This window comes from Vulpes vulpes, chromosome 2 (assembly GCF_048418805.1).
Source record: "Vulpes vulpes isolate BD-2025 chromosome 2, VulVul3, whole genome shotgun sequence".
Taxonomy (NCBI): Eukaryota; Metazoa; Chordata; class Mammalia; order Carnivora; family Canidae; genus Vulpes; species Vulpes vulpes.
Window position 1 is genome coordinate 129,498,109 of NC_132781.1, and position 15,585 is coordinate 129,513,693.

The following is a 15,585-nucleotide window of genomic DNA, read 5'->3' on the forward strand; positions in this document are numbered from 1 at the left end:
AATAATGTTTTGTTGATAAAATCATAGTACAACACTCAGTCTGATTGAATACTTTTCATTTATCTCCTCTTTGCCATTTTAAAGTTTTGGCAGAAAACATTCTGAAATTATCTTAACTGAAAAGTTGTTTTCTAGAAGTTGTGAGAACACTAGTGATCGAAAGCCTTTCAAAGTTTGTTTTAGATATATATATTTTTTTGTAAGTCAAAGAAGTCTTTCTTCTTTTAAATATCAACTGTGCCCTTTAGGGCACCTAGGTGGCTCTCAGTTGGTTAAGTGTCTGCATTCGGCTCAGGTCATGATCCTGGGGTCCTGGGATCGAGCCGCATGTTGGGAATCCCTACTCAGCAGAGAGTTTGCTTCTCCCTCTCCCTCTGCCCCTCACCCCTGCTTGTGGTGTCTCTTGCTCTCTCTCTCTCCCCACTCTCTCTCAAATAAATAAACAAAATCTTAAAACAAAAAAATCTATACCCTTTAGAAGACATGTATTAAGTTTTAAAAAACTTAAGCAATTAGATGCTGAGACTTGGAGTCATTTGTTTCTCGACTCACTTATTTAATAAATATCAATTGAATTTCTTTTCTGCTCTAGGTACTATCCTATTATCTAGGAATATAAAGATGAAAAGACCTGATCCCTGCCCACCATTTAACCAGGTAGGAAGACACACAATTCCTTGTCATGTGGGCTGTCATACTGTAATAGAGAATGGACTCATTCATAGGCCACACAGGTGAAGGAGTGATTAAGGAAAAGGCCTCACAGAGGAGGCAATAAGTAATGAAAATCACCGCACAGGTATACCCTTGCCCCTTCCTCCTGTTGCATTCAGAGCATTGTCCCTCACTTGAAAATGCTTGGCCTTATTGTCAAAAGCCATGTTGAAATCTAATTGATAAGACCACTCAGGCTTGAGCAGATAGAAGTTCTTCTCTTTTTCTCTCCTCACAACAGCTAGTACTGTATTCTGTTTTGAGGCAGAAACTCACCAAATGCTGGTGCTTAATAAATTGGTACATATTGGTAGATTTCCCTATTATATTGTGTAATAAATATGCAATTAATATATTTTTTTAATTTATAGGAACCATCTGGATGGCAGATCGTTCAACCATCTCTTTCTTGAGTTGTCTGCTCTGCCATTATTTTCCACTCATTTCTGCTTCATTGTGTGATTCACTGAAAGAAAGTGGAGTAGAATCAATTAAAGTCCCCCCTGATACAGTGCAATTATCCATTAACGGTTGTAATGTGGAAAAGATCACATACAATGAGAAGGATCTTCCAAGGCTAAGTGTACTCAATCTCTCCTCTAATTGTATCAGGACTTTGCCAAATAATGTTCTTTTACCTCTGAAAAATAAATGCCTAAAAGAGCTTCCAAGATTACTTTTAAACTATACCCTGCAAGGAATTACATTGGTCTGCGCCTGTGAACTCATTGAGGGCTCTGCCATACGGCTGAACAACACTGCCTGTGTAGAAATGTTGAAAAGCTGTGGAAACACATCAGTGGCCACTTCTATAGGAATTTCCCTTCTTTTCCTGTTGTTGATTTGTGGAATTGGGTGTATTTGGCGCTGGAAGCACCGTGACCTGGTGCAATTTACCTTACCAAGGTTCTTGCAAAGGAGGAGCAGCAGGAAAAAAAACTATACTAAAACACTCTCAAGTCCCCTTGCTGTCAGCTCAAGATATAAAATCTCAGTTCAGACCCAAGACTACAAATCTTCTGGGAGAGAGACTAACTCACATGACAACTATGAGAATGTGGAAAGTGGTGCTCCCAAAGCTAAGGAAGAAACCGATAACGAACTATATGAGAACACTCGGCCGACCAGTTTCGAGGAGCACATCTATGGAAATGAGATGCTGTTTCAATATTGTAACTTCCAGAAGCCTAGTACTCCCGAAGTCCCTCAAGATGAAGACATATATATTCTTCCAGATTCATAACAACTTTTGAAAATCCTGGGTTTAGTTATTAGAGGATAAACATTCACTGGGACTTCCATTGTACTAATGTCATTGTTAATCATGTCCTTCAGATGAAACTCAGTGATCTTTCATCTGTCTCCACCCTCCTGAACCTCCTCTCTGTGTATCACTGTGGGTTAATTCCAGATATCCTCTTTGCTCACCTTTCCCTAGATTAACTCTGTTTTATGTTACATTGATTCTTCCTTCTAAATGTTCCGTTATTTTTTTCCTCTTATTTCTAGCTCTATCATCTCCTTCTGGCTCAAGATCTTTGTCAGTCTTCTAACTAGTCTTTCTGGCTCTAGTTTCTACACATTCAGTCAGTTCCCATGATGCTGCCAAATTTGTCTTCAGAAAATACTCCCAAATGCCACAACAGCCCTTTGCTTAACACCTCTTAGTGATCCTTTTTACAAAAGACATACTCTTTATAATTTTAACTCCAGAACTTACAATTTCCCACAGTTGGTTCCATTTTACTTTCCCAGTGACTTCTACAAATTTCTCACTACTCTGCTTTCATCTGAATCATCTGAAAACCTGCCAGACTCATCCGTCATCCTTGGCTTTGCTTGTCTGCCCCCTTTCAAGCCTGCATCAGATGCAACTTCTTCCCCAAGTCTTCTGAATTATTCCAAACTTATCTTTCCCTTTTCCTTTTCTGATTTCCTGTAGATTTTGCTGCCTATTTAATAGTCTTCATTTAAACATATGAATGTTTTCTATAGCATTTTATGATTTGCTCTCATATGAGAATGTCTGAAATTCCTTAGTAAATAGTAAGGAATTGCCTCATATTCATATTTTAGCTCCACTCTTTAGACCATCGTATGAGGCATTTGGTATTGTTCAATTGACAAGGTATTAAATTGTACATTTTTTCACTAGTTTTGAGAAAAATCTAATAAATTCATCCATTCAAGAAATATTTTTTGAGTACCTTCTGTCTCCTTTTACTGTACATGGCAGGAGTAAAACAGCAAAAAGTAAGGCATGGGCCTTGAACACATATTGTCTAGGAGGAAAGAAAAGGAAATAAATAAATCCTGGCTGCTTCTTAAGTGATGATATCTTACCCCTGAACTCAGCCTTTTTTAATGTGCTGCTCTGAATCTCTCAGGCTGAGGCTCTGCAAACCACAGTTTTTCCTTTGCCAAGTGGATCCATATTAGGTTCTCTGTTCATAGGGAGCATTGTGGAAGACTGGTAGGCAGTAGGATCAAAAGGGACTTGCTCTTTTTCTCTCTCCTTATTGTCCCAGCAGGTAACCATTGCCATGGAATTGACTACAGCATCACCAATTGTTGGCAGTTTCTAGTTTCTTTCATTCCCAGAACCGACTTGGATGCCCCCAGTCGGAGGTAGCAGTACCAGCCAGGTAACTCCTTCTCCTTGGAATCTGTAAAGCAGCTCCTCAGAGCCTCCTCTGAGGCTCTGAGGTATGGGCAGTGTTGAATGATACAGTCAGAGCTCCAGATCCCAGCCCCAGGTGTGGGGACATCTCCTGTACTAGCTCTGTGGCACCTCAGTGTCCTCTTTTCATCTTCTCAAACAAGTCCTTTTTGCTAATTCTCTACATTAAATTCTCCCTGTTAAAACAAACTAGTATGGTTTCTATTTCCCCAGGCAGACTCCAATATACAAATAAAAATGATTGAGTAGGTGCTTTGAAGAAAAAAAAAAAAAAAACTTTCGGTTTTCGAGAGCAAGGGGCTTGGGTAGGAAGAATTCTAATAAGATGATCCAAAGAGGCCTCTCTAAGGACACACTTAGCCTGGGACTTGAGAGTGAAAGGAGTTAACCATGCAAATGTGAGATGGGCAGGGATGGGACCAGCATATGAAAATCTTTCGCATTTAATTGACACTATGGTGGCTGAAGTGCAGCTAAGGCCACTGACAGCAGATAAGTGCTGCTCTAGTCTCTGGAGAAACAGCCACAGAAATTATGGATGGACTCAGTAAGTGTGTTTGGTAAGGGAGAGTTAAGATTGGGAGGTTATGGGAAACAGAAATCTAGAAGAGCCACCTTATTTCTGGCTGGAGCTTCAGGGGCAATTATGAAACATTTCAATGAGATGAGGAAGACTTAGTGAGAAAACAGTTTTGGAGGCTTCCAAATGTACACCTTCCTTAATTTCAAATAATGCGGACATTGAATTGAGGCATTTGAGGGGTAGCATACTAGGCTGATAGTCCCCTCAGAGATCCATGTTCTTTCTCCATTTCCTGTCATCCTTAGTGCTGTAACTTTCATCCTCATTTGTATTATCTCATGATCACCAAGTGATTGTGGAATGTGCAAGCCTTATGCCTGTGTTCCAGTCCTGAAGAAGGATGAAAGGAAAAGACAACATCAGGAAATACCTATTTATACGTCATTGGCCAGAACTGTTGTTACACAGATCCATGAATACCACCATGTATCAGAGTGGTTGGGAAATTGAATTGTGACTTTTGATGGTCTCCTAGGAAAGGAGGCAAGGGAAAACGGCAGTTGTAAATTGAATTTAGGTTAGTCAAACTACTACCGAAGGGGCAAAATCAATTTTGGACGTGTTTATTCTGATGAGTCCTGAGACTCAGGTAGAAATACCTAGTTTCAGGAGTATGTACACATTTGGATTTTGCAGAAGAGCTCCCAACTGGATATGTACTTTTGAGAGCCATAAGCATTTAGGTGGCATCTACAGGAGCAGGGATTTATGGGCTCAGCTAGAGCAAAGAGTAGAGGACCAAGGGAAAAAGAAGGAGAGGAATCCAGAAGTCCCCCTCAGACTGCGGTATTTCAATGCTAGATCAATGAGGAGACTCTAGCAAAGGAGACTGAGAAAGAGTGGCCATTGGGGAATGCCGCAGATTCCTATCTCTAAGAATGTTGGTTGGTATTGTGAAACATGATATATTGACACGTCCATTATAGTTCATTTTCCAGAGATAGGATGAATATTTGTTTTTTGTTTTTTAGGATGAATATTTGATACTTGTGTATTCTCTTTGGCCAGAAAAGATGGTAAAGTCTGTGTAAAAGTATTTAATCCATGATCCCACCCAGTTCCTATCTTGACTTCTTTTTTTAAGTTAATTGTAAGTTTTTTATTAGTCGAGAACCTCTTCCTACTCTCCTACCTAGCAGTTCTTGATGGAGGTGGGCAAAGGGGAATAGAAGAGTTTGTCATTCACTTCCTCTTTTTACTGTCCATATCTCCATTCTTTGTCTTCTCTCTGGTTTTGATTCCGTCTTCTCTTCCTTATCCTCTCATTACCCGTTCCTCCCTCACTTCTCCACATCACCCCCCAACTCTGCCTTCTTCTTCTCTCTTCCTCTGAGTCCTTCAAATTTTTATTTGCTACTGCATCCTTGATTACAGTATTTCTCTGCCTTCTTTAAAACCCCAAAAGTAAAAATGTCCTTGAGAGGTAAAGATAATAAAAATCTGTCTGCATCTTCTGAGAGCAACAGTTTGTATTTGTGTTATAATATTAGCAAAAGTGACCACTTACACCACAATTAAAAGAGGAAGGATGTCAGAGATGAGGGAAAGGAGACAGGACCATCAAATGTAATGAGGGTAGCTTTGCTGCATACTCCCAGAAATGTAGGCGTGTTCGCATCCTGTGACTTAGAGCTAATCTCTGAAGGACTCCATGGCCAACATCCAGCAACAGCGAGCACCTGGCTTCTTCGGCTTGCTCTCAGCCCTCAGCTTGAAACATTTCACTTCACATACTTTATGAGTTTTCATCAATGAGTGGCAAGGTATTGAACAATATTAAAATGGTATTTTAACTCACGTTTTACTTTAGCTGCTGGGGGAACAATAAATATGTCAGAAAATCACCTTGGCTACTTTTGTTACTGTTAAGACATGAGGACCTCAGACCAGAACAAGGGAAAAAGGAGACATTGCTTCTATTTTTGAGGTCCAAGAGTCACTGACCTTAGTTAAAGTATTATGTACTAGATTATAATCATCATCAGCTTTCTCTGCTCTGGAGTCAATAGGAAGCTTCCAGGTAGAAGGAGGCTCCCTAAAGACATAAGAAGACTGCTTGGAATTTAAAAATACTGTTTGCGGAAACTAAGCTCTACTGTCCCAAGAAGTGAATGAAATATGGTCACATAATCAGATGTTAGCATCAGAGTGGTGCTCACCTCATATAATCTTCTGAAAAAGTTTGTATAGAATTGGTATTTCTTCCTTAAGTGTTTGTATTATTAATGAGGCTCTATGGGCCTGGAATTTTCTTTGTGAGAAGATTCGAAAATACAAATTCAATTTCTCTAATTGAGATAGGAATATTAAATTGTCTATTCTTGAATCACCTCTGGTAGTTGATCTTTCAGGAAATTTGTCCATTTCTTCCAAGTTGTTGAATTTATTAGTGTAAAATTATTCATAACATTCCCTTATTATCTCCTTAATATATACATATAATGATATCACTTCTCTCATTCTTCATTTTGGTAATTTGTGTCTTTTCTATCTTTTCAAAAGATTTCACTGATTTTCTTTATTGTTTGTAAGTTTTATATTTCATTGATTGCTACTCTTTATATATATATTTTGCTTAATTATCTTTGGTAAGCTCTAGTTTCTTTTTATTAAAGGTTTTATTTATTTACTCATGAGAGACCCAGAGAGAGAGAGAGAGAGAGGCAGAGACACAGGCAGAGGGAGGAGCAGGCTTCATGCAGGGAGCCCGATGCGGAACTTGAACCTGGGACTCCAGGATGATGCCCTGAGCGAAAGGCAGACACCCAAACGCTGAGCCACCCAGGTGTCCCTCTATCTAGTTTCTTAAAGTGAAGCTGATTTATAATTTAAATTTACTGTGGTGAGAGAACAAATTTTATATGATTTGAATTTAGATTTGAAAATTGTTCTGTGGTCTATAATAGGGTTTATCTTGGAAAGTGTTTCATGTGAACTTGAAAAGAATGTGTGTTCTGCTATCGAGCGTAGTACGCTATAAATGGCATTTAGTTCCACTTAGTTCAAGATGATGGACAGTATGGTTCAAGTCGTTTATAATTTCTTTTATTGAGACACAATTTACACACCATAAGTTGTGTGTGTTTGAAGCACAAAATTTAGTGGTTTTTAGTATATTCACAAAGTTGTGCAAATTTCATCACTGTCTAATTCCAGAACCTTTTCATCATTCCCTAAAGAAATTTCCTAGCCAATCACTTTCCATTTTCCTTTCTTCCATTCCCCGATGTCTCAATTCAGTCTGCTGTTAAAAAAATGTGGTTTAAACAAACATTTATTTCGCACAATTCTGGAGTCTGAGAAGTCCCAAGATCAAGGTGTCAGTAAACTCAGTGTCTGGTGAGAGCATACTTCCTGGTTCTTAGATTGCAATGTTCTCATAGTGTCCTCACCTGGTGGCAGATGGAGGGATCTCTCTGAAATCTCTTTTATAAGGGCCATAATCCTATTTATGACCTAACCACCTCCCCAAGTCCTACTTCCAAATACCATCACATTAGGTATTAGGTTTTGATATATGAATTATGAGGACACAAATATTCAGTCATATCATCGTACAACCATTACTCTACCTTCTGTCTCTATATATTTGACAATTCTGGATATTTCATATAGATAGAATCATATAATATGTGGTCTTTTATGACTGACTTCTTTCACTTAGCATAGCATTTTAGCACATACCAGTAATTCATTCCTCTTAATGGTTGAATAATACTACATTGGATGAATATGTTACATTTTATTTATCCAGTCTTCAATCGATAGACATTTGAATCAATTCCTCTGTGTTCTTCCTGATTTTTCTTTCTACTTTTCTGTTACTACTTTTTCTGTTACTTTCTAATTTTCTGTTACAAAATTCAACTAACTGTTGAATTTTGGATTATATATGGATTTTGCCTGTTATCTCCTTACAATGTTGCCTTTTTTTATAGTTTTTATCTTATGTATTTTTAAAGTTCTGTTATTAGGTGAAGAAACATTAAGTATCATCATTATGTCCTCTTGATTATTTGACCCCTTTATCATTATCAAATCACAGTCTTTCTTCTTGGCAAGAATCTTAATTTGAAATATCCTTTGTCTTTTTTTTTTTTTTAAAGAATTTTATTTTATTTATGATAGTCACAGAGAGAGAGAGAGAGGAAGAGACACAGGCAGAGGGAGGAGAAGCAGGCTCCATGCACCGGGAGCCCGACATGGGATTCGATCCCGGGTCTCCAGGATCGCGCCCTGGGCCAAAGGAAGGCGCCAAACCGCTGTGCCACCCAGGGATCCCTGAAATATCCTTTGTCTGATATTAGTATAGACATTTCAACTTTCTTTTAATTAGTGGTAGCATAGGGTATCTTTTCCATCCATTTGCTTTTAACCTATTTGTGCCTTTATATTGATAGGACATTTTTTGTAGGTAGCATGGAGTTAGGTCTTGCTTTCTTATCTAGTCTGACAATCTCTGCTTTCATTTGTAGTATTTATACTGCTTACATTTAATGTGATTATTAATATGGCTTTATATATGACATCTTGCTGTTTACTTTTCATTTATTCCATATGTTTCTTCGTTTTCCTTTTTCTTCACACTTTTCCTTCTTTTAGAATCATTGGGTTTTAAAAATAATTTAATTTTATTCCCTTGTTGGCTTATTAGCTCTAACCCTGAGGGATTTTAGTGGTTGGATTAGAATTTATATTATACATCTTTAACTGTCATAGTCCACATTCAAATTATATATCACTTCTTGTATAATATAAGTACCTTACAAAAGGCTTAGTTTTCCTCTAAGCTTTTGTGCTATATTTCTTATACATTTTACTTTCTGTATGTTATAAACTCACAATACATTGATCTTATTTTTGTTTATGCAATCAGTTGTCTTTTAAAGAAATTTAAATAAGAGTCTTTTCTATTTGCCCACCTAGTTATCATTGTGGTTACCATTGCCAGTGTTCTTCATTCCTTCTTCTAGATCCCTCTTTCCATTTGATCTCATTTTCCTTCTGCTGCAAAGACGTTTACCAATTCCTATAGTGAAAGGCTGTCATTGCTGAATTCTTTCATCATTTATATTTCTGAAAAAAAAATTTGACTTCATCTCATTTTGGAAATGTTTTTGTTGGGTATGGAATTCCTGGTTGATGGTAAAGATATTATTCCACTATCTTCTGGACTGTATAAGAAGTTAAGTTTTATTCTTATCACTGATCTTCTGTATATAATGTTTTTTTTTCCCCTCTGGCTGCTTCTAGAATTTTCTCTTCATCAGTGTTTTTCAGAAATTTTATTACAATGTACTTTGGTATGGTCTTTTTCCATATTTTTTGTGATTGGGGTTGTTTAAGCTTATTAGATTTATATTTTTATAGTTTTTATCAAATTTACAAATTTGTCTCTTATTTATATTGTTTTTCTACATCTACCTGCTTTTGCTCCACTGGAAAGTTCAGTATGTGTATATTAGGCTTTTTTGATAGGATGAGAATCAAATGATAGCAGAATATTCAGGTTAAAGGGTTCAGCAGATTGTTAGAAATTGAGGATTACAGTTCAGAAAAGAGATCAGGGATGAAATACATATTTGGGATATATCTGACTAGAGATGGTAATTGAAGCTCAAGAGTTTTTGATTACTTTGAACGATAATGATACAAAAAGTAGACAGAAGTGGCCTGCCCTTATATCCTGGTCATATGCAGATGATCAGCTACTAGTAAAAGCATAAGTAATCACACATATCCTCATCATGGAAGTGTATTTATGTAATCACTACCCTCTTTGCCAGTCCTCAAACCTGTTTAACTTAGGGACATTACATTCTCTCATCCTTGGCTGCAAATCCCCCAGATTTGTGAATTTCTCATTTCATTTAGTTCTCTGATCAAATGGCACCTACTCAGAACTGACAAACCAATCTGAAGCAACCCCCATTACTATTACTCTCTGATTCTTTTTCACCCTGCTTTAGTTTCCATCATAGCACTTATCACTACCTGGTAAATGTTACCATGTGATTTTAATCTGTTTTCTCTGCCTAGAATGTTAGCTCTGTAAAAGCAGAAACATTCTTATTTCCAGCTTGATCACCAGTACTTTGTTTATAAGATATGCTTAATTATGTGTGCCTATAAAATTAATAAGTTCTTTTTCTTTTTTTAAAAGATTTTATTTATTTATTTGCTAGAGACAGAGAGGCAGAGACATAGGCAATACAGGGACATAGGCAATATATGGGCAATACAATATCAAAGGGAGAAGCAGGCTCCCTGCGGGGAACCTGATGTGGGACTCAGTCCCAGGATCCCGGGATCAAGACCTGAGCTGAAGGCAGCCATTCAGCCACTAAGCCACCCAGGAACACCCACCCCCAAAAAAAGGATTTTCTTAGGGGTCCAGGCCTGCTAGGCATCATGCTAATGGACTGATCTGATAACTAGACTTCATGGTTCTTATTTAATTTATTCCCATATTTTTGTTTGTTATTTATTTTTAAGTCTTTTGAGGATAGCTACATTGAGCTGGACCTAAAAAAAAACAGTGTTTGATGGACTAGATCATTAAAAACAACAACAACACCTCACAGACCAGGGATTTTAGAATTTGTCTACTTTGAGCGAATATATATCTATTGATGTCCATGTGAAAGATGCCAATATATCTTGAGTAAAAGCACCTTCTGGTAGATGATTGCAGTTGTATAAAAAGGAAGTTACAGAACATCAAGGTCATGAAATTTATAACAACTTTAATGCCCTTTGCAGAGTAGAGTGATTTCAGACATGTTACAAATATTTATCAAGTGTCTAGGATGTATCAAATACTGAGAGAGAGAGCCCTGGAAATTCAGCAGTGGGGTTGGTCGATGGAGGCGATCGACTTTGGGCATTCAGGGAGCTTGCCCAGTGTGTATGGTGAGAATGGTATGAGAGGGAAGCATGTTAGGTATAATGAAAGACTAAGGCTTGAGGTTAAGAAAGCTTCCTTTCAGAAGGTGACACCTAAACTAAGACCTAAAGGACAATCAGGAGACAGCCAGGCAGAGGTGCCTGGGTGGCACAGTTGGGTAAGTGTCTGACTCTTGGTTTGGGCTCAGTTTGTGATCTCAGGGCCCTGATCTCAAGTACTGGGATTGAGCCCCATACCAGGCTCCATGATCAGCATGGACTCTGCTTGGGATTCTCTCTCTCCTCTACCTCTGCCACTCCCCCTGCTCTCTCTCTCTCTCTCTCTCTCTCTCTCTCAAATAAATAAATGAATCTAAAAAAAAAAAAAAAAAAAAAGGAGATAACCAGGCAAAGAGGCTGAGGGAATGATGTTGCAAAGAGAGGGCCCGGAGTACAGGGTATGTTCAGGAAGCTGAGAGAAGACAAATACTGCTTAACTCTAAGTGTAAATGGGGAAGAGGAAGAGGAAGTTAGTACCTGTGAGCAAAGGTCAGATGACATAGGGCTTTGTACGACAAGTTGAGGAGTCTGGGCCTTATCCTAACAAAGGCAATACCCACAATATCAGAATACCACCTTGAAAGGTAGAAATGACATTGATTTTTTCCTAAACCGCAGACTATTGCAAGAATTTCCCAGCTGCAGGAGAATATAGGAAGCATGATTCTGAGGTTCAGGATATACGAGTTGATTTCAAGACACACATGTCTGTGAGTTACAAAATTAGCAGTGCTCTCCAGTGTTTTATTAAGGCTCCCATAGCTTTTCATTTAAATTCAGCTCCTGTAGCTTTGCATTTTGTGATTCTCCCAATAGAGAAGGGAATTAAGCAAATGAGAGAGGCTCAAACAAAAGGGAGCACGGAAGATGGTAAATTGCCAGCCGCAATCAAGGCTGGCGAAGGTGTGACTGCAGCTATTGACCTCTGCTGTTGCCTTGGAAACCAAAGCTCTGTGGTCCTGGAGTGCTTTCCTTTTTATGGACACATCGGTTTTAGAGAATAGTTAAGATTGCAAATTACCCAAGTTGGATCCTCCATTGCCACATGTATTCCAAATTCTTTTAAGTGACAGAGACAATGGCTAGCTGCCACTGAGGTGGACTCCCCAGAAGCCCAGATGCTGTCAGGGGTTAAAGCTGACAGGGAAAGACAGAGTTTAGCTGTTGCCTCAGGCCTACCTCCCCAGCTCCACGCTATGCCAGACTGACATATTAATTGTGATACTCAGAACTGGGAGGAGGGATATAATTAACTGGGTTTTACCTATTAACATACGATTTTTTAAATAATCGAATTAGGAGATCTGACACCCAAGAAGCAAATACATACAAATGTATTGCCTCTTTTTCTTCCTAGATGTGTGTGAGAAGACTGTAGTCCTCTAAGCTCCTGGCATCGGAGTGCCTTCTGAGCACCAAGCACTATAATAATGCTTTGTGTGAATTATCTTTCTTAATTCACCGACAGCCCTATTGGATAGATATTCTTGTTATCCTCATTTTATAGGAGAAGATTGAGATTTAGGGAAGTTAAAACGTGACCACATTTCTTTGTGTTAATTTACAAAAATGGAGGAAGTATTTGAACCCAATCATTGGGACACCAGAGGCTCAGGGTTTGTTTTGTTTTTTGTTTTGAAGATTTTATTTATTCATTCATGACAGACACACAGAGAGAGGCAGAGACATAGGCAGAGAGAAGAAGCAGGCTCCTCACAGGGAGCCTGATATGGGACTCGATCCCAGGACCCCGGGATCATGACCTGAGACAAAAGCAGATGCTCAACCACTGAGCCACCCAGGTGCCCCAAGGTATTTTTATTACAGTATTTCTGGTAGATCATAGTATCTGCTGTCTTTGCATCATGAAATTTCAAATGTAGGGAATCACTTGGAAGTCCTCTAAACTGACTTCCTCATTATGAAAATGAGAACAGTGAGCTCCAGAAAGTTTCTGTGACTTCCCCCAAGTGAATTAATCCCCGAGGGAATTAATGACTTTTCAGCCTTTCAAATCTGCTGAAAATATAAACTGCGTGTTGTGTTTGTTTTTTAATCCAGGTCTTTCTCACAGCAACCTCCTGAGTCTCCTTTCTTAAGACCTTGCCTTTTCTCGGCTCTGTTTTAGCTGAGCATTCTCTTCTCTGTGTCTAGAAATGGTGCTGATTTTTCCCAACAGGAGGCAAAGACAGCCCTAAAAAAGCAGAATGTGCAGATTTCTTACCGCATGTGGCTCTTGTGTGGCTGGAACTCGGTAAGGAGGGCAATCAATCGGGAGTGGGATGGTGCACAACACGTCCTCTCTGACCACAATTTCCTAGAACGTAGTCTTTTGTTATCTTGTCTCATCTGAGAGAATGTGTCTAGACTATATACACTTTTAACTCAATTATCTGATAAGAGGGAAACAGGAGCAGGGGAAGAGGGAACCTTGGGAGGGGGAGGGAGAGGGGAGAGGAAGTAGGGAAATGTCTGTGGCAACTGCACTGCAGCAGGATGGCTGGAGACTACATTCGAAGGAACAGTTAATGACAAAGTAAATGTCCTCTCTGGGCTGGCATAGCCAAGGCCTAGAAGCCATTTTCAGTCTCTTTGTTCCAGGAGATGTCAAGGAGAACGTCATGCATGACATCGCCGAGCGATGGACAGACTTGACACACATTACATGTAAGGGAGAATGTCCTTTTAAAAGCAAGAGGTGAGAAAGCAAAAGCAAAGCAATCACTACCGTTTTATTTGCGAGATCAAGTCACAAAATCTTTGAGCAAGAATTTAGGAGAGGGCTGGAAAAGAGGAGAGGGAAACTATTTAGCCAGGGGGGCTGAGCAGATGCCCAAGAAAGGGAGGCCCCTGCGAGTTCTGGAAGCCCCTTGATGGTAATCAAGAGAGAGAGTTCTATCTGAAGTTGAAAATGCAGACATCTCTGGGGGCGAGGCAGGGGACACAGGGTTGTGAATCAGACCTGCCGGAGGGCAGCTGGCTGCTGGGTCTTGTAGATGGAACAAGCAGAACAGATGCCCAAATGGTCCTGCCTTTTTGGAAGCTCTGAGAACAAGCCAGTAAGCCAACAAAACATCCCCCCTAGCTCTACATCAAGGTGCTGTGGTTCTGTGATTTCTAATGCCTCATGCAGGTCTGTAAAAAGGGTAAATATGGCTTAATTTTACCAGTGCAATAACCTATAATTCAAGGAGAGTATAGTGTTAAAAGAAACCAGAGGGGAAGTGGGACCCTCTTCATTTAAGAACGATTTTCATTTCCTCTTTTAATTAGCTGTGTGGCTTAATATAACAATACCTCCTTTGCCCACATGTGTTGAACCAGAAAGCTGTGAGGCTTGACTGAGGAAGAATCTCTCCAAGTGCACTAACTGGGGAAAAATAAAAGCTGTGTAACAGAGATTATTTTTAGCATGTGAGTTGTGATCTTACTCTCACCTCCTTTTCAAAAGCCAGATTAAATCCCAGGTCATTTATGAAGCCTTCTTTAATACCAGCAGTCCAAACTGACCTATCCATTTCCCCATTTCCTTTCTTTATCTGTCAACCTCTCCATTTATTCGCCTTCATCCAACAAATATTTATTGAGAGCCTATTAGTTATTAGGCATTCATCCAACAAATATTTATTGAGAGCCTTTTAGTTATTAGCCATTGTGATAGGGACTGAGGACTCAGCACTGGGTAAAAACATGCAATGCCTGCAGTCTAGATGAAATCCCAAAATAAAAAATCACACAACCAAATGCATAATTAGAAACATAAATAAATGCTCTGAAGGAAAGAACATGGTGATATTCAAGCTTTTATAAAAGAAGATCTTGAACTTGACTTCTTGAGGCAGTCAGGGCAGATTACTTACACTGGATTACTAATGTACTAATTATATAAGCAGAATTTACCTATAAAGAAAACAAGAATTAATGACTGCCTTTCTGCAAAAGAGGCCCATTATTATAGAACATTACCATTTGTGTTGGCTTGTTTGTTTAAAAGAAAGGGGAAAATCTCAAATTGCTTTGAAGGGTTTGTAAACTGCTATTTGAAATAATTAGAAGGGAACATGAAAATGTTGGTTAAGAAAATTCCGCAGAGATTAGCGTTCTTTGCACAGGTCTGGCACAAACTTAAATATTTCTTGGCAATGTCATAGAGTGGAAGAAGTAAATACTAAAACATAAAACAGACCTGTAGTTGTACTGCAGTTCTAATGAAGATTAGTGGGGTGGCCTTGCAAAAGTTATTTATCCTCTCCGAGCCAGAAAATCCACAGCTGAGGAGTAGTAATAATACGTGGTAATAATAATTCTGCAAGGTTAGTGTAAATACTGAGTGAAATGATATGTGAAAATGCTCCAACATTAAGGTTACTTAATGCCTGAGATGCATGTAAGACATTAATCTGCTGAAGTACTTGTCTCAGTTACCTTACCTACTTATTTTTGAGGGGGCTCGTCCTTATTAAAGATTACTTTTTATGATTTTTTTCCTTCAGAGGCTTTGTGCTTTGAAATATTTTTTTCAGTGAAATCAGCTTATTTTATTCTGTAAGAATTCCCTTTGAGATTTCCAGCGATCACACGCTTTTAACTACCAATTAGAACTTCTGATCAACGTGATTACAACTAAATTTATATCTTTTATATCTTTTTTCAAATGAAAAAA

General features: G+C 38.7%; 1 protein-coding gene across 1 annotated transcript; it reads left to right on the forward strand.

The window, feature by feature from the left end:
* The first annotated feature begins 1,429 nt into the window (after positions 1-1,429).
* GAPT (GRB2 binding adaptor protein, transmembrane) lies at positions 1,430-2,026 on the forward strand. Its single transcript, XM_025983057.2, has one exon. The coding sequence runs from the start codon at positions 1,487-1,489 to the stop codon at positions 1,955-1,957; it is 471 nt and encodes a 156-aa protein (XP_025838842.1). The 5' UTR covers positions 1,430-1,486; the 3' UTR covers positions 1,958-2,026.
* The last annotated feature ends 13,559 nt before the right edge of the window (positions 2,027-15,585 follow it).